This window comes from Drepanopeziza brunnea, assembly GCF_022702325.1.
Source record: "Drepanopeziza brunnea f. sp. 'multigermtubi' strain 214-2 chromosome Unknown ctg19, whole genome shotgun sequence".
In the NCBI taxonomy this organism is placed as follows: domain Eukaryota; kingdom Fungi; phylum Ascomycota; class Leotiomycetes; order Helotiales; family Drepanopezizaceae; genus Drepanopeziza; species Drepanopeziza brunnea.
Genome location: NW_027094082.1, coordinates 1,140,006 through 1,162,719, shown reverse-complemented (window position 1 = coordinate 1,162,719; position 22,714 = coordinate 1,140,006). Strand labels below are relative to the sequence as shown.

Here is a 22,714-nt window from a genome sequence, read left to right as displayed (position 1 = left end):
CCCAGACGCCAGAGACTTTTGGTCTTGATAAAACTTTAACCTAGCAAAAACCGAGAAGGAAATTCATTCGCTTGGGCCACGTAACACAGCGCGACCATCACTGTCTCGGGTGGTCCATTGAGGAATCGCCACTGACCGGGCCGTCAATAACTTCCGCCGAGCTGCTCAGGAATTGCGGGTTCTCGGACGGGTTGACGGTCTGGATACTATGCTGGTGCACGCATCCCATACTAGAAGGTCTGTCATCCCGGATCTCAGCTGATATTCTATCCAGCGCAGACGAGGCGTTTCGGGCATGTCCAAAATCTACAGGTCCCACGCCACTCGACTTCGTCGAGAACTCAGAGTCTCGCCCATCAGAGTTGGAGCGATCGAAAGTCCGGCGCGAGCTGCCTTCTCCGTCGTCCTGCTGAGACCGAAGGAATAGGGCACCGGGTTGCGTCACGTCGAAGTAGGGAGATTTTCTTCGTGAGCTTTTGCGTGGCACGGTGGGCTTATTCGAAACGCGTCGAGATGGCATGCCAGGCACGAGAGGTGCATCTGACAATTTTACTCTCTGTGAACTGGCTTTAGAGGTAGCTTTTGAGGGGAACCGGGAGGGAAGCTCAATGCCACCGCCTGGTATATCGAAGCCTGAGAGGTTTGGTGGTAGATCCGATATCCTCATTATTTCGAACCCGTCATCGGATTCCTCCTCTCTCTCGGACTCTTCGTCAGAACGCAGAGCCTCAAACAAAGAGCCCTCTGCCTGCGGAGCCTGAGATTGTGATGGCCCCACCGCTGGCCCCGCCGCTGGCCCCGCCGCTGATGGTCCAGCTTGAACGGGATCATCGTCATCTGAATCAATCGGACCATGTCGAACACCGCCAGTAGCCACAGGAATACCTTCAGGTGGAGACTCTGCACCGGGTGCATTTCTCGCCTGCATACCTGGAGGCATCCTCGAGCTTCGGACAACTTCAAATCCCTTGCCCTTTTCCTTAGTTTTACCCCCAAACAGACCCTTGAACCACCCTGCCGCGGAAGCCGGTATACCGGTCGGATCTGCAGGGCCGGTCTTGATCCTCCGACTTGGGATGTTTGCATTGAGAGCTGGACCACGCACTCCGTAATAGAAGTCCACCTCCCGAGTTGTATAATCGGCCTTGGATCTTCTCGGGTCATTGGGGCTGCCATCAAGAGCAGCAGGCCCTGGCTGTGTTGGTGTATTTCTCCCGGAAGCCGAGTGGCCTTCTTCAGTCTGCACAGGAGACTCGGCTTCAGGAGAACTAAGGGCGTTCTGTCCCCAGTCCCCACTAGTCCAGGAACCTCGGCTCTTCAAACCGGGGGACTGAGTTTCTGTAGTTTGGCGTCTGAGTCTTGGTGGCCGGTAGTAAGGATCTACAGCCTCTTCTGTAGCTGCCCCTTGAACAGGAAGTCGTCCATTTTGACCTGCAGCAGTAGGCAGGGAGAAGGCACCTACCTCTCTCGGCGTACTCATACCGAGAGAATTGCTCCCGCTCGCACTTCCACCAACCCGTTGCGCTGGCATGGCTCCGAATGCCTCGAAACCATCATATTGAAGACCCGCACTCGGTCCGTTGAGAAGCATAGTACTGCCGGCTGATTGACTTCTCATCCTGCCGTCGTGTTCGAGATACGACTTCCTTTCATTATCCATATTTAGCATGGCAGCATTGGATAGCTGACTTTGCCTTGACGCGGCATCACGTCGTGGAAGCCTCCTGGATAGTTGTCGCATACCGAAAACCTTGACCAAGCCACCTCTCTCTTCTGTGCCAGCACCGGCCATCCGTGCTGCAACTTCAACGATTGTTTGCATGGCGTTGAGGAAAAACCCTAGGATAAGCACCAAAGCATGCAGCAAAAGAATTGCATATCCAATCCACCCTTTGGGACCTTCGGTAACTCCCAGCGAAGGGGCAAATGAAACCATTAAAAGAATAGTGGAGAACCTGACTGCCGAGAAAACCGTGTGAAACGCGTTCATGTGAGTTGGGGAATGAAAAGGTCGAAAAGCGTGTAGCGTGAGTATATTGATGACTTCGCAAATAGCGAGGAGGATAATCTGGGCTATACCGGATGCCTGTACAGCACCGATTGAAATACCTCGAAAGATGGTTAAAAGAATTGGTACGAGCGCGAATGGCGCAGCGTTGTCGGAATATGTATTGTAGAGGGACCCGTAAAGAAGAACGGTTGGCAAGTCGTCGAAAAGGTAAGCCTTGGGCCTGGTACTGGCGATGACATATAGGAGCCATACAGCGAATCCAATAATGAAGATCAACATCAATACCGCAAGACCGACAGTAACTGCGAGGGAGTTTTCGGCCACCACTAACTGGAACATGGACAGAGCGACTATCGGCAGCAGGAAGTAGTTGAAGACAATGCGGATGACATTGCCCATCGAGAATGGCAAGTTCTTTGCCCTCAGATCCTCTTCGTATGTACCGCGGAGATGCCGGTACGTCCATCGAATGAAGAAGCCAATTTGGATCAACACAAGTACTGCTGCAAGGATGACTAGAAGCCAGATGGTCATGCCAGTCCAAACATCGTCTACTGCATTTAGGCCCACCAGCTGTCGGAGTTTGTCGAGACCATACTCCCCGTGAGTAACATATATCCCGTCTTGCAAAGGATCATACTTGGACTTGCCACGGACAAAGCTTTTATGGAACATGAGTATGGACCAAGAGGCTTTGCTGAGAATCGGTTGGTAGAAGCCGGGGTAGTCCAGGGTGAGGCCCGCGGTCAAGACTACAAATTGAATGTATTGCAAGCAGTCTCCGAATCCAGGAGTAACCAGGCGTAGCAAGTCCGCATCACGACCATAATTGGTCGTCCAGCGAAACGTGTCGGTCGTACCCCATGGACTATAGATCGCTGCAAAGGCTGTAGCAACTGCTACCAGTATCAGGATCACGGCAGGAATGAAGGTGATGACGCTGCTCAAGGTGCCGCCAATGTCTGGTGTGATGATCGTGGAAGCGCAACCAATTGGTGTTGCCGCCGCATCTCCATACTTAATGAGGAGGGTTGCAGCAAAAGAAGTAAAGGAATATGTCGAAAAGAAGTTGTTCGTCAACTGGAAGGCAGGAAAACTATACGGGTCGCTCCTACAACGAGGTATTAGTATGATGCAACATTTGGTGGAAGGGGAATATCGTACGCATCGCCGTTGAATCTCGGTCCCAGAGGGCATGATCCATTGATGAGCGAGTTGCAGAAATCCAAATCCTGGCTCCATGGCTGATAGGTCAACACATTGACCTTGTTAGAGAGCGTCGTGAGCTTCGGGCTGTCCGCCTCGGGAAACGGGATGTCGACAATCTTCCCCCCGTACACAGTCGAGTTACCAGTCCAATAATCCGAAGTATTCGCGGGTAGAATAAGCCTAGGAGACGTGCCCACGGTCGATCCTGTAATGTTACCCCATACCGTGACTTGAAGCTGGTGATTTGGATCCGTATTGTTGAATTTGGCATCGACGAACAAAGGCACGAACTGTAGCTCGAGAGGGATATTGACCTGCGTACCCTGGGACAAGCAGTTCTGGAACTCCACCAGGACCGCAGAAGCTGGCACAACCCAAAGAATGGCTATCAGAAGCAGCCCGAACGGCATTATCCCCACCGGAGCCTCGCTCCGCCGCCTCGTCTTCCATCCATCACTTCGAGTTGTCGAGGCCTCCCGAGCATCCCAATATCCATCTCCAACAGCACCCCCATGTTGGCGTGCCAGCCCGGCACGTTTCGCAGCCGCAGACATCATCATCGCCCCGGCTCGAGGATTGTGTCGCCCCCCATGGTCGCCGAGGGGAAGTAGGAAGGCTTTCGGAATGGCGGTTGTCAACTTTTCCATGGCCCTGATCTCACTTCCGCCGTCCCATGGACTCGCGCAGCTCGCGTGGGCGGGAGCAAACTGATTGGGATAGCTACAACGGGATCCGTGTCTCTAATTCAGAACACCATGGTGATTGCCATGAATGAGCAGCAGGCGGGCGTCACGCAGGGTTTCGCGAGATGAGGTGGCAGTGGTGACAGTTGTGGCAGCGGCAGCGGCAGCGACAGCGACAGTGGCAGTGGCAGTGGCAGTGGCACACGGGGAGTGGTCCGGTACCACTTGAAGTCGAAATCTTTTTGGTCTGGCTTGTTCCTGGCCTGGACTGGCCTGGCTCACTGGGGTGGGGAGGGTGTTCGCTGTAGTTTGCTAGGTTGTCGCTAGTTGTAATTAGACGATCAGATGGAAATAACAACTAATTCAACCACCGGAGGTCCAATGCAGAGTGCGGAGACAAGATTTAGGCGCAGTCCTCGTATCTGGCAGGGCTATACGGTATGCCGTAAGCAGAGACAAACTCAAAACTCCATACCTAACTCACCATACCGTAATCCAAGAAGTCCGTTCGTACAACGTAAATAGATAGATAAAGGATCGGAAAATGGGCCGCTTTATACTATTACGTATAAACCTTACAGATCCATCCGCATTTCGTTGAGTACCTACTACTACGGTACCGGTACCCCATGGGAGGTCCTACTCGTAGGTAGGTAGGGTCCAAGAATTGCGTTTGGGATACCTACCCACCCGACGTAGATAAATACCACTACCGGTACTACTTTAAGTAAATCGAAATATGTATATTCAAATACGTACAACACTTTAGTATGTGAGAATTGCCCTCCCGAGTCCCGAAGTACCTACCGGTACGGTACTACAGTACTACCAAAAGCTTCTTTGGTCCCTGTTTAGCATGATGATTTGAACGCTTCAGCACTTGCTGATTGGATCACTAGTGGATTGGATGGCGAAAACTTATTTTAGGATACGCCCGGACTGGATGACGCCGCAGGCATGACCGTTTGATACTTTTGAAGATACCTACCCTCCGTAGGGAAATAGGGAGTCCGGTCTTATCTTGCATACCTCCCCCCCCCCCCAACGATCTATAATCCCACACATCCAGACCTGTCACCTACTACCTAGGTACTCCCCATGTCCTCATTTCATAATCAAAATAACGCCGTTGGATATCGTCCTGCAAATGCTACACAATCACTCCTCCCAAATGCTCAGGTGCAATGCCACTTACTTGGCAAAATGAATCAACTCATGCGGCAACTGATGGATATAACTCCAATGCTGATCATCGTCGACCTCTATCTCCGGACAGATCCCATGCGTGAGGCCATCTTGACGGGCGCTGGCAATGCTTTTGTGAACGCATCTCGAACTGCAGATTGTGAGTGAGCATTGGGTCCCCGAAATATATAGACAGATGAAGTAGCCGAGGACTTCTTACCGGCTTCAGTATCAAAAACGATGGTCACGTCGTCATGCTCGCCAGGGTATTCTGGCATGTCCAGGCAAACAAACTCGTGCTCGATCCCAGCTTCAACCCCTCGGGGATCTTTTGGCAGAGCAAATTTCGCGTCCACGATTCGCAAGGAGAATGTCTTCTTGCTGCTAGACGCCTCGAAATTATCCGTAGATTTCAGAGTGAAATTCATGGCTTTGCCATGGTTGAAGTTATCAAAGAAGGCAACAAGTTGAACCACCTTCTCCTTCTGGACAATCTGCACTCGGGTCGTAGCTGCATCCCACTTCTTGTAGATAGGAACTACCATACGTCGGCGGGATATGTTGAAAGAACAGGCAACGCCATCGAAGGCCACCGCAAATCCAGTCAGAGAAGCTTGGAAGGAATGCAGAGCGGCCAGCGACGGAAACGTATACTTGCGAGTTGACTCCGACTTGGCTATAGATTCCAGCAGCATGGTGAGGTCTCGTGGCAACTCTTTGGGAACTTGGGATTCTGCGACTGACAAACTCATATCCTGCTGAGGCAGGCGCAAAACCTTAATTTCGTTCAAAGCTTGCACATCGAGCCGCAGCTTAAGCTCCCCAGGCTCAACGTTGATACGATCTGTGATACTGCCGCCTTTGAAGTCTATGACGATGCGCAGATTCGGCGAGAGGACAGTCTTGTGGTCTTGCAAGTCTCCCTGGTCGTAGTTGATGAATCGGAAAGCCTGCCACTCGAGAGCTTGGAGGCAGGCTAGTTCTGCTTCGGAATCTGCGATGGACAAACCTTGGAGGGTGTTTTCCGAAATTACGTCTTCCCCGTCATTAAGTGCGATTCCGGTGAGCAGCGTGTGAAACCGGGTACGTTCGTCGATTGTTTTGAAAGTGCACACTACTGTATAGCTCGATTTCTCGTCCAAAATCTTCAGTAGAATGGCGGGAGCCCCCCCTTCGCCTCGTAGGAATCCGAACTGGATTGGTCGACTCGGTAGTAGATCCTGATCTAAACAGCGCAAATTTTTGGACTTCGTGCTGGTATTCAAAGCCACACGGAATCCTCGGTGCATCGTACGAGGGCCGGTTGCTGCCTTGATGACTGCTGTCTTCTCAAATAGTTTCATGTGACAGTGGGGTTGAGCTTCTTTAGGAAACGAATGCTGTGGGCTTTGACCAAAGTATTGTAAGGATTGAAGCACAGTCTCAAAAACAACCCGTTCCGCCGACTTTGGGATTAGGACAGCTCGTGTTCTTGTCTCGTACTCGTGTACGTTCCACAAAAGTCTGAAGTCCTGCTCGGTAAATTGGAGATGGAGCACGAATCCTCGAGGTAATTTGACCTCAACCAAATTTTGGCTCGCTCTCCATCTTATGTCGTCCCACGTCAGGCCTCGTGCTTTGTCGGCTTGGATCATAAGATTCAAAAGACCATCTTGACTGGAGATGACAGCGGTGCCTGAAGTGTCTTTGACGCCACGTACGATAGAAACCAGGACCGGGCATCGATACGTTTGAGGAGCCGCTGCTTCCAACAGTGTAGCCTCAGCAAATACCCTCACGTAATGAAAGGTTCGGGTCGTATCGCCCAAAGGAAATGCTTCGGATAGCGATCCCACCGAAGTTAGTCTTTGGCTGTAGGTGAGCGACTTATCGCCGTCGCCTTTCATCCAAATCGATGGATCTAAACCTTGGGTAAGAGGAGCATCTCGAGGATCGGGAGGAAGGAAGTTGTTGCGTTTCATCGACATGGTTAGTTTCCTCAAACTAGATAGAATGCCTTGCCGAGCATCTAGAACGTCGCCCAAAGATGGATCGGAGCCTGTCGAACCCGGTTTTCTGTAGCATCATTAGCGACCTTTTCACCATATAGTAAGACCCTAAACAGTCCGAGAAGCCTCTCTTGTGCCATCAGGGTCATCTAGGATATGAGAAGAATTGCTTTTACATACAGTTGAGTTTCTGGATACTTTGAAGTCACGGTCTCCGTGATCCAGAGTGACTTGGCGAGATCAGCGTAGGCCTGGGCACGGATGAAGTAATTGGCCTGTTGTGCTTGAAGCGTGCCTGGACGCTCCCTGACTGCGGATTCCAGATTCATCCTCCCCTTCAAAAACCACCACAAGGCCACGCGCACAAGTTCTTCTAAGGAGCATTGCGAGAGTGGCTTCGTAGCTTCTGTAGAAAGACGGAACAAGGTACACAGGTGTGCCGTTCGTCTCGAAAATTCTTTCAATGCATCGTCCCCTACAGCAATTGCTGCATCTTGGAGACTCAAGGTTGAGGTTCTCGACAGAGTAGCCGGGCTTTCAGTCATTTGGTGCCCAGTGATGGGAACAGATGGCTGGAGACTTTTTGGCACAGTTAACGTGGAGGTCCGGGAATCGCTTGCAGGGCTCTCTCCCGAATGACCTGGTGCTCGCTCTTCGCTTGGGGTCAAGGGTCGGCTAGAGCCCGGACGGCTCGAGTTGACACTGGGCGCGAATCCAGGAGATGTGGGTATTTTCTGGTTGTTCATAGTATTGATGTGGAGTTCTTCAAACTGGGCCGTAGGGGCAGACGCTCCCGCCGTTTCTGACCCCATAAACAGTTCGTCCGGACTGTCTCGCCCTTGCACCAGTGCCTGACCCTCTCCAGATCTCATCTCGGCCCTTACCATATCTGCAAACGAGCGCCTGTCGGCATGATTTCTTGTGTTCAGGACTTGCACATGGCCATCTTCTGCGTCCTCCTTCGATACGTGTGTTGGCTCGGGGCTCGGTTGTGGATCTGGTATGGACTGGAAGCCTGTTTGTGTACGCCGAAAAGGTCCAGGTTGGAATTCATCCATGTTGCTAGCATACCCATACTCTGCCGCCTTCGCATCTTTCCCCGACTGCGTTGATTGCTGTTCCAGCCTTGGTTGAAACACTGGCGGATCTGTGTTTGCTCTCCTTCTCATCCCTATCTCAGCAACGGGCGAGGTAGCCTCATCACCGCCCTCCCCAATCACCTCTGGTTGCGCGTCTGAGAAACGTACCACAAGCCCCTTCCTAGTTCGTTTGGTGCTGGTTGAATGACGCCTCGTGCTTCTAGATGCTTGGAGCTGGGAGGGTGATGGCCATCGACGTGCGTTTGAGGTATTGATTTGTATCAACGGCGGGGGGAAAGACGGACTCGTGCCCACCATATGCAGCTCATCCGAAGGGCCGTAGAGAAACTCGTCTACGTCTTGTCCGGAACCCTGAGGGCCATCCTCGTCTGCAGCATCCGCTTTGTCCTTGAATAGTTTTCCCATGAAGCGGGTCCTAGACTTCTTCTCGCCATGCTTTCCATTGCCCGGATTGGCCTCCATGGTACGCGATCACTGGTGAATGCAATTGCAAGTAGGAGGAGGTTCCTCCTGACTGAGGGAACCGAGGATCTGGTCCGAGGATCTGGCACGACGCGATACGACGGACGCCGCTGGAAAACGAGGGGTTTACTTATCGTATAGCGGCTAATGTACGCTGCAATCAAAGGACAGTCAGGGTCGCATGTACGCATGTACGCATGTACGATGAGATGGGGGTCGATGCAAGGCCTCGGAAAACAATGGAGGGAGCGGATAGGGTGGGAATGTTTGTCTGGGGGTGAAGAAGGAAAGGTACCTTGGGAGTGGGTAGGTAGGTAGGTTGGGTGCGTACGGAGGTACTACAGTACCGGTACGTATGTCTGTAGGTTGTAGATTGTAGGTAGGTGGCATTGGACGAAACGAGTGCCAAGACCGATTTGCCTTATCGAGATGGACCGTTGATTGTTGATTGTTGTTGATCGTATCGTATCGTGGGGGAGGGGGACAAGGCTGAGCTACTGGTACCAGTAGCTCAAGCACCACCGAACGTCCGGGCTGGCTAAACGGTGGTTTACAAGTTACAACTGTATGCGTAGTATCATGCCTTATTTCCCTAGATTTCCATACAATATCATGGTACAGTAAATGCAACACCATACAGACAGCAATATGCATCCCACCCGGCCCTGATGAAGGCATACAGGAAATTTACTACTACTTGCGCAGATGGTACACTCAACTACCGGTACGGTAATCGGCTGGCGACCGACCGACCTACCTACCTACCTACCTATGGACAGATAACCTTTCTGTGGTCGGGCTGAGAAGGACCGGCGACCGGCCAGAGCTTAAAAACGAGACGCATCACAAACACTGTACACCAGCTAACACCCACCGGTACTCCGTACTCTGCGCAATACGGATAGTGCATATCTGTCCCCATGTCGGAGATCATTCCAAATATAGCTAAATATCCGTAGGGAGGAGAGTTGAATCGACGCTTAGCTAAGCATTCCAAGATCACCGTAGAGTACCTCGAGACAGGACAGATACTGTACCGGTAGATGTGCTGGCCGCATAAGGAACCGGAATGGACTTGGGGAGACGGGATGATCATTGTCACACCTTTAGTGTTTAATTGATTAGAGTTGTCGCACCCTTTCCAACTCGTGGCCACTGCTGAGCGGCGGACAAGAGTCAGTCGTAGTCGTAGTCGTAGTCGTAGATAGGTACCTACAGTAGTGGTACGTCTTGATGCGCTGTTGTTGTAGGTACCTGGTTGTTCTCCTTACTTCAGGATCGTCATCCTCACTCCGCCTTCTCTCCTCTTCCCCTGTCGCGGATGCCGTCAATCTTTTATTCTATTACTTCTCTTCTACGGTACCTAGTTGTACTCCGTAGCATTACAAACGAATCCCTGGGGCCTCAGCGAGCATCGTTGTGCTTGCACGGAAGTCGTACCCACTCTACGAACGTCCACAAGAAATGGCAGGGAGCCAACGGACGATGCGAAACGAATGGAACGCTGGACCAAGCAGAGATGTGTGGTTACCAAAAATAACCAGTCTCAACTACCGGGATAGTAGGCAGGTCAGTACGGAGGTACCTAGGTACGGTAGTCAGTTAGTTGTACGGAGTACATTGTTGTAGGTGCAAAGGGAAATTCGAGGTCCCCGAGTGATTAATGCAATGCCATGTTGGTGAGCTGTGAATCAACTACATCCGAATCCGTCGTGGTCTCAGTTCTTACTAATCAATCGTCCAACCGTCCAACCGTCTTACCGTCTAACCGTCCAACCGTCTTTTCTAGCCTCAAACTCGAATCTTTTTTTTCTTTCAAACTCGACTTAATCCTCCCTTCAAACCCAAGCCGTGCCGTGCAGCAAAATTCGTCACATCCAGCCGCTAGCCGCCAGTCGCCAGTCACCAGCCGCTAGTCGCTAGTCGCTAGTCGCCAGTCGCCAGTCGCTAGTCGCCAGCCCCAGCCTCCAGCGCCCCGGGACGGCAGGGATCTGTAAACTAACTCCCTGACACCGAGCCAATCGTTCTGCGGGATCCACCTCTCTGACTCCACCGAATCCACACTCCAGCTCCGCCAAGCCTAAACCTTCTTGATCGGAATTACTTTATTTACGGAGTTGCTTGCAAATTGCTTCTCATCTCTCTGCGCCACATCATTACGTCTTCTTCGTCTTTTCCCATCCCTTTCTTTCAGTTTTGGACCGACCTGCCATTTTATCTCCCGAAGTTCTTTCACCTCTACCTTGTTGGGCCCGACTACATGGTCGCTGGCAAGAACAATTGACGACGGATCTGCGTCAAGACAGCGATCCTCAGATCAGATCGGCTCGGCTCAGTCCAGCTCAGTCCAGCTCAGTCCAGCTCAGTCCAGCTCAGATCAGCTCAGCTCCGCAGCCATGAACTCCAGCTCGATTGCCGCTGATTTGAAGACTCAGGGTGTCCTGGAAGCTGCCCGGGACCCGAATAGTTCGGTCACTGCGGCAGATCTGGAGCGGAAGATGGTGATTGAGAGCGAGAAAGCTGGAGTCGCGGCCTTCGAATTTGACCCAGACGCAACACCTGAGCAGAAAGCAGCGCAAGCTAGAGCTGTAAGCCCTGGTTCCTTCCCAGTTCCTCCTTCTACTCCTCCTTCTCCTCTTTCTCCTCCTCCTGCTCCTCCTCCTCCTCCTCCTCCCATCCTGATTAAAATTTGCTAATAACAATTAGCGTGTACCTGACGGATTCCACCATGATCACAAATCCAAAGGCGTTGCGATCCCTACAGACATCGACGATGGGAAACCTGGCGCCTACGACCTTCCCTCACCCTCTACAGCCGGAGCTATCGCAGTCAACGGACTAAAAGGTGAAAATGGCAAGCCTGTATCCAACGGGATGAGTGGCCAATTTATTGAGGACGACGACAACGAGCGATGGGTGGAAAGAACAGGCTGGGCGCCACGGTTTGGCAACGGCGCATCGAGTGATTCCATGCAGGAAGAGAGTCTGGCAGACCACCAAACTTGGGTTGAGGCAAGGCTGGATGATAAATTCTTCGGGGGTGAGTTACGCTTGGGATTACGACTTGGAAATGCGCTAACCGAAATCTTGCAGACTGGTACCATAACACGGGGGTGATCATATTCGCGTGTCTTTCCTCTTATTTCGTGGCAGTATTAGGAGGCGGGCTTGCATGGGTGTTTCTGATCATGTCCATCTGTGGGACATACTACCGCACTTCGCTGCGCCGAGTGCGACGAAACTTCCGCGACGATGTCCACCGCGAACTCGCTAAAAATAGGCTGGAGACAGACAGCGAGAGCCTAGAGTGGATAAACAGCTTTCTGGTGAAGTTCTGGCCCATCTATCAACCGGTTCTTGCCGAGACCATCATCAACTCCGTAGACCAGGTTCTGAGTACTTCGACGCCAGCTTTCTTAGACAGTCTGCGCATGAAGACGTTCACCTTGGGAAACAAGCCTCCTCGCATGGAGCATGTCAAGACTTATCCAAAGGCAGAGGATGATGTTGTGCTCATGGACTGGAAATTTAGTTTCACGCCCAACGATCATGCTGACATGACTTCGCGCCAGATCAAGAGCAAAGTCAACCCCAAGATTGTGCTCGAAATCAGAATTGGCAAAGCCATGATCAGCAAAGGTCTAGATGTGTATGTATATTCCGCATCGAGTCTCGGAGTTTTGGATGCACACAGCGCGAATGCGAAAAATTGCTTCCGAGCCCCCCTGATCATTTGCTAATACGTGGTACAGAATTGTTGAAGATATGGCATTCTCGGGTCTTATGCGTCTCAAGATCAAGCTACAGATCCCGTTTCCTCATGTCGAGAAGATTGAGATGTCATTTCTAGACAAGCCTACCATAGACTACGTTTGCAAGCCTATCGGAGGTGAAATGCTTGGATTCGACATTAACTTCATTCCCGGTCTGGAATCATTCATTCTGGATCAAATTCATGCCAATATTGGTCCGATGATGTACGCTCCCAATGTCTTCCCGATTGAGGTTGCCAAGATGCTCTCAGGATCCGCAGTTGATCAAGCCATCGGTGTTATGGCGGTTACCCTCCACGGTGCGCAAGGTCTCAAGAACCCCGACAAATTTGCGGGAACTCCTGACCCATACACGGTCCTGTCTTTCAACAATGGAGCCCCTCTTGCACAGACGAAGATAATCAAAGAGAACGCTAATCCAAAATGGAACGAGACAAAATATGTTATTGTTACTTCGTTCACCGAGAGCCTTACACTCCAGTTGTTCGACTACAATGAGTATCGAAAGGACAAAGAATTAGGAACTGCTACGTTCCCCCTCGAGAGGATACAGGAAGTCAATGAATACGAGAACGAACAACTCGAAGTCATGGCAAATGGCAAGGCACGTGGTATGATATCTGCGGATCTTCGTTTCTTCCCTGTGCTCGAAGGGCGTGACCTCCCAGATGGCAAGAAGGAGCCCCCACCAGAGTCCAACACCGGCATCGCTCGCATCACGGTCGAACAATGCAAGGAACTCGATGGGTCTAAGAGCCTTCTCGGAGCCCTCAACCCCTACGCGGTATTGCTGCTCAATAACAAGGAGATTCACGTCACCCGCAAGTTGAAGCGAACCAACAATCCTATTTGGGACAACGGATCCAAGGAAGTCCTTATCACTGATCGTAAGACTGCCCGGCTTGGACTTGTCATCAAGGACGATAGAGATCTCTCAACAGATCCTATCCTCGGCACATATCAAATCAAGCTAAACGATATGATGAATCTGATGGAGAAAGGCCAAGAATGGTACAATCTTGCGGGTGCCAAGACAGGCCGTGTCAAGTTCACCCTCCAATGGAAACCTGTGGCCCTGTCCGGCGTTGGCGCTGGGACTGGCGGCTATGTGACCCCCATCGGTGTCATGAGATTTCACTTCCAGAACGCTCGCGACCTGCGCAATCTTGAGACTGTGGGGAAATCGGATCCGTATGTTCGGGTTCTGCTTTCTGGTATTGAGAAGGCTCGTACTGTTACATTCCAGAACAACCTGAATCCCGACTTTGATGAAGTCATGTACGTTCCCGTGCACAGTACTCGCGAAAAACTCACCTTGGAGGTTATGGACCAGGAAACCATAAACAGCGATCGGACACTGGGCTCAATCGAGTTGCTAGCCTCCGACTATATCTCCCAAGCTGAGAATGGTGAATATCTGGTGAATGACACCAAGAAGTCTCTGGCCGGCCCACTACGAATCCACGGAAAGGGCTCCGCCAGGGGTACTCTCAACTATACTGTGTCTTTCTTCCCTTGTTTGAATGTCGCAGATCCAGAGGACGAAGAAGAGGCGGCTGCTCGGAAGAAGTCTGCCGAAGAACCCAGAAGTCCCTCATTGATCGGGAGCCCTATAGATGCAGTCACTGCTGCAAACCGCACACTTGAGAACGGGAAAATCGATACCACGCTTGCGAGTACTCTTGCAGAGGGCGAGAAGGAGCAGACAGAGGTCGAAGAGGTAAACAAGTTGCCTAAGATTCACCTTACTCCCCAGGAGCTGGTACAGTACGAATCCGGGCTCATCATCTTCAAAATCATGGATGTCGACCTCACACGTAATAACACACACGTGGATGTTTTGATGGACGACATGGCCTTTCCCTCTTACTCCTCCTCCATAATCAAGTCGAAGAAAGTCACGATTGACGAAATCGGAGACTGCTTCGTTCGAGAACTCGACTTTTCTAAGATCACTCTTCGCATCCGCGAAAAGGGCGAGGTTAAAGGAGATGCGAAGAAGGATTCGGAAGACATAATCGCGAAATTGACTGGTAACACCCTGGATACGCTCAAGCAGTGCCTCGTGAGTTACGATCCATAATTCCTCGTGAACTGATGCTGACGGTAAATTAGAACAACCCCACAGTGCTCAAGCTGAAGGACAACCAAGGCCAGTTTTGCAGCATTAAGGTCAGCCTGAAATACATACCCGTCAAGATGCAGCTTGACCCAAGTGAGAGTATGAACAACATGGGTAAGCTTCGAGTGGACGTTCTCGATGCCTCCAATCTTCCCTCAGCAGACAGAAACGGATACAGCGATCCATATTGTTTGTTCGAGCTCAACGGGAAGGATGTCTTCAAGACCAAAGTTCAGAAAAAGACTCTCCAACCTGCTTGGAATGAGTTTTTCGAGGTGGACATTGTCTCACGGACTGCTGCCAAATTTACATGCAGGGTTTTCGATTGGGACTTCGCAGATAAGGCCGATCTTTTGGGCAATGCAGATATCAATCTTGACTTGCTCGATCCCTTCAAGGCGCATGAGTACAACCTTGACTTGGATGGGAAGTCCGGATCCGTCAGATTGCGCTTGCTTTTCAGACCAGACTATGTAACTCGGTCCCGTCAAGGATCGTCCACTTTCTCTGGCACGTTTGCGACGCCAGGTAAGATTGTGACGGGTGTTGCCGGTGCTCCCATCAAGGGTGTTGGCTTTGCTGCTGCAGGTGTTGGCAAAGGTGCATCTTTCATTCGTCATGGATTCAAGAGCAAGAAGAAGGATGAGGATGCGAATGGAGCCGGTGCCGCTGAAATGGAAGCAGAAGACTCCAAGTTCGCCAACGGAAGAATCTTCGGGAGACGCGCAAGCAATTTGCCGCCGCCCAGCATTGCTGATAACCCAGTCACGCCACCAGGTACCGCCCTCAGTCCATCAGGACACGTCCGCACGAGGAGTTTTGGCGCCTCCTCGGTGCACAGCACAATTCAAGGAGGCTCTAGTGCTCCCCCTGGGATTGCCAGCTTCACCATCCTGTCAGCTTCAGGCTACCCCCCCTCTTCCAATGTCATGGTGTATATGAAGCAACTCGGCACGAAGCCGAAGACTATTCACAAGACCGAACACATCAAATCCCCCTCTGGGACGGTAACCTTCAATGAAAAGAAGGAGAGTTTCAAGTGCTCTTGCGCTGCAGACACGCAATTCCAAATCCAAGTGAAGGGTCGCAACACCTTCGGCAGCGACGACGATCTCGGAGAAGGCCTCTTCTTCGTTGACGAGACTGGGGCTGGGTTGGAAAAGTCTGTCAGGGCAGGAAGCGGCATTGTTGTCCTGAAGAGCAATTTTGTGCTCAATCCTGTGACTGAGAATGGCGATAGTCCCAGAGCGAGTAGCGGAGGTGGGCTTCGGAAGAATTTCCTGGGCAAACCTGGGAGGGGCAGTAGGGAGGCTACCCCCTCCTGAAGCTTTTCATGTCGATTCTTTTTGCGAGGACTCCCCTTAGGTTCGGGCTTCAATGGGATTTAGGGACAGAGGCAGCAGGGGGTAGGGAGCTCAGGATGTGCTTGTTCATGGATGCATTGTGCTTTTCCCCCTTTTTTTTCCTTTTCGATTCTGATACCACAGCGACTGCGTTGTTTACTCCGAAACCCCTTTTCCCTCCAAAAGACAAAGTACCTGGACTGCTTGAAGGGAAACGATTGGGACATGGATGAGGCTGGCGAATGAGACGCCATGTCTCCGAATGAAAAAGCTCTCCTTTTAAAACTTTCCACGGACGCTGTGCCAATAATGTTTTGCGGTGAGCCCACGACGAGTCGTCTGATCAAGGTTTTGACTTGACCAGAGAAAAGCTGCTTCGTGACTCGCGAGAGCGTGAAAGGTAATATATGCAATACCTACTTTATGAGTGAGGATAGATTAAATATTATTAGTAGTTGCGGCACGTCTAGAATGTAATACACAGAGGTTCCTAGTTATCTTTAATTCTCTTTGAAGAGCAGAATCTTTGCGTGTCCTGACTTGTTTATGAGTGAAGATTTATTACTTACTACCTCTGGGCCCGGACGGTTTGGCCCCTCCCCCCTTATGACGCACTATAGTGTCTATCTCGGTCTTACTTATTGAACCAGCACATCCAACCACTTCCACCTTCACGTCCACATCAACCTACTACTTCACCTCTCTATCTAGAACAGAATACGTCGTCGGTACTTCACTTCCTCTCGATCTCTGGGTACCTCGAACAAAAACGATATAGAAATATAGACATAATCGTGAACAGGAAGGCACGTTCAAGGATAAGGATAAGTAAGACAAGGTTCATCTGGCGAGCGAAAATGGTCTTGGGACATTCGCATCGCCGGGCCTCCGCAAGTAAGTTACTTACCTTACTTACAACGTACTTCTCTCTTGGCCCTCCGCTTCCTCATCGCTCTCTCCCCCTCTCCCCCTCACTCTCCTTGTCGACGAGAAACAGAAAAGAGAGAGAGAGAGAGAGAGAGAAAGAGAGAGAGGTCACCATAGAAAAAAGAACGATTCCGAAGCTCGAATGCAGCCATGCTGATCAAAGTCTTAAACAAAACAGGCGCGAGGTCCTCTGTCGACGAGTCGAGATCGGATGGCCCAGAGGACGAGACCACAGTCGTGGAGCCCGACCAGGGAAATGGTGAGGCTCCTTACATCGCTTGCCCAAACATGGGAGCAAACTCGGGGTGAGGAGGCAGTGGGCTAATGTACACGGGTGTGCGCAGTGCTGTCGCATATTATCTCGCAGTTGAGGCCCGGTGCGGATCTGAGTCGGGTGGTGCTGCCAACTTTTATTCTGGAGCCTAGGAGCATGTTGGAGAGGATTACCAAGTATGTTTCCTGGTCATGGCTGTGCTACAGGGAGAGCAGATGCTAATGGGTATTATGTACAGCTTCATGGCGCACCCCGAGACCTTACTGCCTATGCCAGAAATCGACGACCCGACTGAGAGGTTCGTGTCAGTGGTCAAGTTCTACTTGAGTGGATGGCACATCAAACCTCCGTACGTCCTTTCACCACTTGGCCTTCTGGATAGGGTTAATAACAGCTGTATAGGGGAGTCAAGAAACCCCTTAACCCAATCCTGGGCGAGACATTTACCGGCTACTGGACCTTCCCCGATAATACGAAGGGCTACTACATCTCCGAGCAAACCTCGCACCACCCTCCCAAATCATCCTACTTCTATATGGCTCCTGAGCACCACATCCGCATCGACGGCTGCTTGAAACCGCGCAGCAAGTTCCTCGGGAACTCGGCAGCGAGTATGATGGAAGGCATTGCTATCCTGCGATTACTGAACCGCGGACACGGTCCCAAGGGAGAACGTTACATTTTGACACAGCCCAACATGTACGCGAGGGGTATCCTGTTTGGCAAGATGAAGTATGAGCTGGGCGATCATAGTTTTGTGCGGTGTCCGGAGCTGGGTCTGAGTGCTGACATTGAGTTCAAGACGAAAGGGTACTTTGGAGGAACCTATAATGCTATTGGGGGTGTGATCAAGAATCAGGATTCGGGAGAGGTGTTGTATGAGTTGTCTGGGATGTGGACCGGGGAGATGTGGTTGAAGAACCTGAAGGTTTGTTCACTGTTCCTTTGCGAATCACGGCTTGCTGATGTGGAGATCTAGACTGGAAAGAAGGAATTGCTGTTCGACGCCACGAAGGCCAAACACACATCACCGACCGTGCGACCTCTCGAAGAGCAAGATGAGCGCGAGTCTCAAAAATTGTGGTTCGCGACTTCAAAAGCAGTCAAGGAGCGTAATCACGAGGTAGCCACAGACGAGAAGACCAAGATTGAGGACATGCAACGAGACGAGGCTGCTAAGCGTGCACAAGAAGGCGTTGAATGGCACCCGAGACTTTTCAGAACTGTGAAGGGTGGTCCTGGAGGACCAGAGGAAGGCGAGGAGGATCTCGACTTTATCTTGAATGCCTCTATGTAGGTTTCCTCCGCAGACCGAAAAATCGATATTCGGCTAATCTTGATTTAGCGATGGAACAACACCGGAGCAGCAAACAGAGCAGATCCTGGCCATCACGCCTATCCTACAAGGCCAAAAGTCCAATGAGAAAAACCCCATCCCACTTTCACATCAACGCTCGGAATCCTACACCTCCCCCCATACCGAAGTACCAGCTGCAGTCGTCGCCCCTGTGCCAGCATTATCAGAAAACGAACCTCTCAAGGCCGCCCCAGCAGCAGCGCCTTTCTCTAACGACCTCATCGACATTCACCAAGGCGGCCCAGCTGAAACACAGCAAACATCATACCAAGTACCCGCCGACCTGTATGCAGCGCAAACTCTAAATAACGGCCAGCAGCAAAAAGACTTAGAGAATTTGTTGCGCTCGACCAGCTCGCCGAAGCCGAGTGAAGGCCCCCTGCTGAATTTCCACGACGATTTGAAGATGGATTTACCGAGTGCTAGTGGTGGAAAGGCAATTCTCAAGCGGGAAGCTACGGATGGGAGCATAGATGAATTTGCTGATGCTCAGGGCTAGATTCCAGACATCTCTGAGGTGTGACGGGGATCAGAGATGAGATGACATGAGTGGATAAGGACCAGGTGGTGCGGGGTTTGCAGGTAGTCATGAACATATGTGACCGGCGAATTATTAAAAACTAGGGGCGTTGTGCTTTAGGGAATGAATGGATGATGGATGAATGGATTGCACGTAATTCGCCGGTCTAAGACGCATGCGTGCAGGCTGGGTGGTCCTGATATCTTGAAGAAACGTAGAAACCTGAGTCAGGTAGTTAGCTAATGTGTGAACTTGAAAGACAGACGTTGAAGGTTCCCTCTAATTTTTCGAATTTCATCCGGTACCTTGGTAGAACATGATGGTACTTTGAAGAGGATCTCGACCCTTTTTTTTTTTTTTCGTTTTCTTTTTTGGTTCAGAGGCAAGATAACTCCTGTCTTCCTTCGGAAGCAAGCGCTTTTTTTCGTACTGTACATACATAACACAATATATGCTATGCCATATTTGCTTGCTTTTCTCTCCTCGGTGATTCTCATTCGCGCCACGTATGTGAGACCATGAGGCTGCTGGATGCCAAAGATGCCGTCCGCCCCAAATAAGGAAAGGGGCGCACGCTTGTGCGGAATCTCTCTATCCTCGGTATTATCTCCTCCATATCATCCATCATCCGTCATCCATCATCCGTCACCGAGCTACCACCCCCGGGCCCAGCGTGTCCCATCCATTCCATCCCTGCCGATTAAGGCCCAACTCCACCTACCGCCGGCAAGATTGATCTCCCACACCACACCGGAACAAAGGGCCAAACCAAAAATCCATCTAATCTAGTACCTCTTCCTCGTCGGCTCGGGGCTGGGGCTGCGGCTCGCGCTCCGCTCGTCGCGGCCGCGCAGGCGCAGCCACTTCTTGGTACTCAGCTCGATCTCGCGGTCCAGCTCGGGGCTCGGGTTCTTGCGGTGGATGAAGTTGCAGAAGCCGCCGCGCACGCAGCCCTCGCCCGAGTTCAGGCGGCAGCAGGCCTCGCGGAAGTCGGTGACGGGCGAGAGCTCGCAGTAGATGGGGCGCGCGGCGTACCAGCGCGAGTTGAGGGCGTCCGAGGCCTTCTGCGCCGAGTCCTCGTACTTGAAGCGCGCGTAGACGTTGCCGATGAGGTGGCTGTTTTTAGGGAGGGGGCACATGGGTCAGCAAGAGCGGGAGCAGGAGCAGGAGCAAGAGCGAGAGCAAACGCTGCACATTTGTCTTGATTTTTGAGATGGAAGGGAAGGAGATAGAAGAGGCTTGCGCAGGGGGAGGGAGGTGGAGGGGAAACTCACTCGTTATTATTGTCACATACGACGACCTCTTCAATCTCCCCGAATTTGCACATCTCGCACCAGAAGTCCTCGTAGAAGGCGTCAAAGTGGTTCTGCAATTGAGACGCGTTCATCTTATTCTTGGGGTCGTAGGCTGGGTTCTGGTACAGGTTGGGCAGCAGGATGGTCTGGCTGTAGGAGGGCTTGACGTGCTTGCGCGAGCAGCGGTCGCCGTGCCGGCATGCGCCGATCTTGTAGTAAAAGGAACAGTTGACCTTGTCGGCTTCGGTGCCGAAGATGCTGGCGAGGTAGTTCGCCATGATGGGTTATGTTTGCGTTGGTGGTGGTGGTGGTGGTGAGGCGCGAACTGTAGAAGGCTGTCTTGGTCGTGATGAGGTATTGGTATTGAGTTTTCACTTTCTCTGATTTGGTGGTATTGATCACAGGTTTGCAAGGAAGGTTCAGAAATTCTTGCGCTTTAATCTGAGGTTGAGGTATTGCTTGATTCTGTTGTCGAAGTGGATGGACGGGAGTTGGCATGAATTTGTGAGTTTGTAATGGAGAGGAAAGCTCCATCTCCATATACGGAGCTCGGGCGGCGCGATACCCAAAAAGAACTAGTGTATTTACGACATTATAGCGAGGCTGACCAAACATCCGTATTAATTCGTGGTCGATACATCGCGAACTTCACTTCAGAGCAATCGGAGTCATTCATTGATTACATGTTTCCCTCGCTATCGCCTCCAAGGTTCAGTCCTAGTATTCCTCCATTTTCAACCTGATCTTGGACATTAGCACTCCTCCACTCATTCCACCCTCAGACCAAGAAAATGTCAAGTCCCCTGTCTTCTCCGTCTCATCTGCAAAGGGATGAGGGTACATGCAATAGAAAAATCCTCCATCATTCGGCTGGGAAAGCCGGTAAAGAGCGACTGTTGTCTCTTTTATATCCCAGGGACCTTCTGGAGCTGGCGCTCTGCCCATCTGAACCTTGCTATCTCCCCATGCACTGCATCCAATGAAAGCCCAGCGGTACGGAGAATCTGGTCCAAACATCGTTGTTGGGAAGATTTGTCCATGCTGCATGGATATCATAATTGGGTCAGATGAGGATATGCTTCTTGTCCAGCTCTGCCCGTTCCAGAATTTGTATCGGTTCCTGTCTGCGGCATGGTCCTTGTGGACACTCGCAATACAAATGTCTTTGTTGTTAGCTTTGTGGCCATATACATAGACGATATCCTCATCTCGGACAGTGCAAAAGTCTCCAAATCTTATCTCATCCTGCTGTCCATTCTGTCAGCTAATTTTCAGTGGGTTACTGCACAGCTCTAGGTAAGCCCCCAGAGTGTCATGGGCACACTTACCTTGAACAATGCAGGCTGTTGATCTTCGAGGCGCTCAGTCCAGGCCCTCATATTTATCGGGTCGTAGTGAACTTTTGCAATTGATATATATTTGTAGTCATAGTCAAGCGTGTCGGTCATTGGCTTTGTCACTTCGAAGTATGTCCATCCTTGAAATAAGTTGACCTCGTGGTTGATGTCTTTCTTGACGACTCCACCGAAAGACCACAGCTTCAAGTCTCTCGAAAGAGAAGTTAGCAATGACTCGGTGAGAGGCCATAAACATTTTTGAGCCATCGGGTTAGACAAGGCTGGAATCTAGAACTACTCACTGGTTCTCTTCAGACTTGAGCTTGTGAATGAAGGGATGCTCCGTGACCTCCTTTCTTTGGTCATTGGGTCTGTGAGACGTGGAGGAAAACGAGAGGCTTGGATTTGATTTGTCGATTCCGATGGCGCTTGAAGGAGTTTAGCAATTTTCACAGTCCCCAAGTGATTTGGGGAAATAGGATCAGAAATATTGATCAACAAATTACGGCGGACCCGGTTACTCACTAGGTATTATCCACCAGACCTGTGTAATTTCCGTCGAGATCATGGAAGAAGGTATCGCCAAATCTTGTGCAGGATGTTAGCCGTAACCGTCTGAAGCTGGCTCATCCGAGGCGGCCAGCGTCCGCAAGACCAGGCACAGGTTGACTGACTGGTAGATGACTGCACCGTGTGACAGGACAGAAGATCTGCCAATATCTCGCGGGTACCAGTTGGCACTCGCTGGGTGCCGTCAGACCTTGCGAAACATGTCGCGGGAGAAACTGACCATCACGCAATTGTCCCATTGGAGTTTCGTGCAAGATGCTGGGAGGCCATTCAACTCGTTTACGTTTGCTATGGTGATCCATAGCTGCGGTGGTGTGCGGGATGAGAGTTAGAGGTGTAAGATGGGAGATGGGAGATGGGAGATGGAAGATGGGAGATGGAAGATGGGAGATGGAAGATGGGAGATGGAAGATGGGAGATGGAAGATGGGAGATGGAGGTTGAAGAAGTCTAGGGATCCTGTGCTACACTAGCAGCAGTCCGACTGCCGCATCAGGTATCAGCGAAGACCGCACCTTCTACATCGGGCAGATCTGTATTCTCTCACGTGGCCAAAGTG

General features: G+C 51.2%; 6 protein-coding genes across 6 annotated transcripts; 2 read left to right on the top strand and 4 right to left on the bottom strand.

The window, feature by feature from the left end:
* Nucleotides 1-97: 97 nt before the first annotated feature.
* On the bottom strand, nt 98-3,867 carry L3040_009109 (uncharacterized protein; the record flags this gene model as incomplete). Its single annotated transcript, XM_007294018.2, has 2 exons — nt 98-3,122; nt 3,176-3,867. The coding sequence occupies 2 exons, from the start codon at nt 3,865-3,867 to the stop codon at nt 98-100; spliced, it is 3,717 nt and encodes a 1,238-aa protein (XP_007294080.2).
* A 1,298-nt stretch (nt 3,868-5,165) lies between these two features.
* L3040_009108 (uncharacterized protein) lies at nt 5,166-8,638 on the bottom strand (the record flags this gene model as incomplete). Its single annotated transcript, XM_066155849.1, has 3 exons — nt 5,166-5,239; nt 5,309-7,143; nt 7,257-8,638. 3 exons carry the CDS (start codon nt 8,636-8,638, stop codon nt 5,166-5,168), a joined length of 3,291 nt encoding a protein of 1,096 aa, XP_066010132.1.
* Nucleotides 8,639-11,034: 2,396 nt separating this feature from the next.
* On the top strand, nt 11,035-15,858 carry L3040_009107 (uncharacterized protein; the record flags this gene model as incomplete). Its single annotated transcript, XM_007294020.1, has 5 exons — nt 11,035-11,226; nt 11,345-11,678; nt 11,732-12,287; nt 12,391-14,476; nt 14,527-15,858. The coding sequence occupies 5 exons, from the start codon at nt 11,035-11,037 to the stop codon at nt 15,856-15,858; spliced, it is 4,500 nt and encodes a 1,499-aa protein (XP_007294082.1).
* An 875-nt stretch (nt 15,859-16,733) lies between these two features.
* On the top strand, nt 16,734-18,933 carry L3040_009106 (uncharacterized protein; the record flags this gene model as incomplete). The annotated part of the gene is made up of 7 exons (XM_007294021.2): nt 16,734-16,770; nt 16,982-17,062; nt 17,148-17,253; nt 17,316-17,426; nt 17,480-18,005; nt 18,057-18,370; nt 18,423-18,933. 7 exons carry the CDS (start codon nt 16,734-16,736, stop codon nt 18,931-18,933), a joined length of 1,686 nt encoding a protein of 561 aa, XP_007294083.2.
* Nucleotides 18,934-19,739: 806 nt separating this feature from the next.
* On the bottom strand, nt 19,740-20,527 carry L3040_009105 (uncharacterized protein; the record flags this gene model as incomplete). The annotated part of the gene is made up of 2 exons (XM_007294022.1): nt 19,740-20,070; nt 20,229-20,527. 2 exons carry the CDS (start codon nt 20,525-20,527, stop codon nt 19,740-19,742), a joined length of 630 nt encoding a protein of 209 aa, XP_007294084.1.
* Nucleotides 20,528-20,966: 439 nt separating this feature from the next.
* Nucleotides 20,967-22,458, bottom strand: L3040_009104 (uncharacterized protein; the record flags this gene model as incomplete). The annotated part of the gene is made up of 6 exons (XM_007294023.1): nt 20,967-21,497; nt 21,578-21,797; nt 21,889-22,014; nt 22,112-22,174; nt 22,261-22,330; nt 22,377-22,458. 6 exons carry the CDS (start codon nt 22,456-22,458, stop codon nt 20,967-20,969), a joined length of 1,092 nt encoding a protein of 363 aa, XP_007294085.1.
* Between the last annotated feature and the right edge of the window lie 256 nt (nt 22,459-22,714).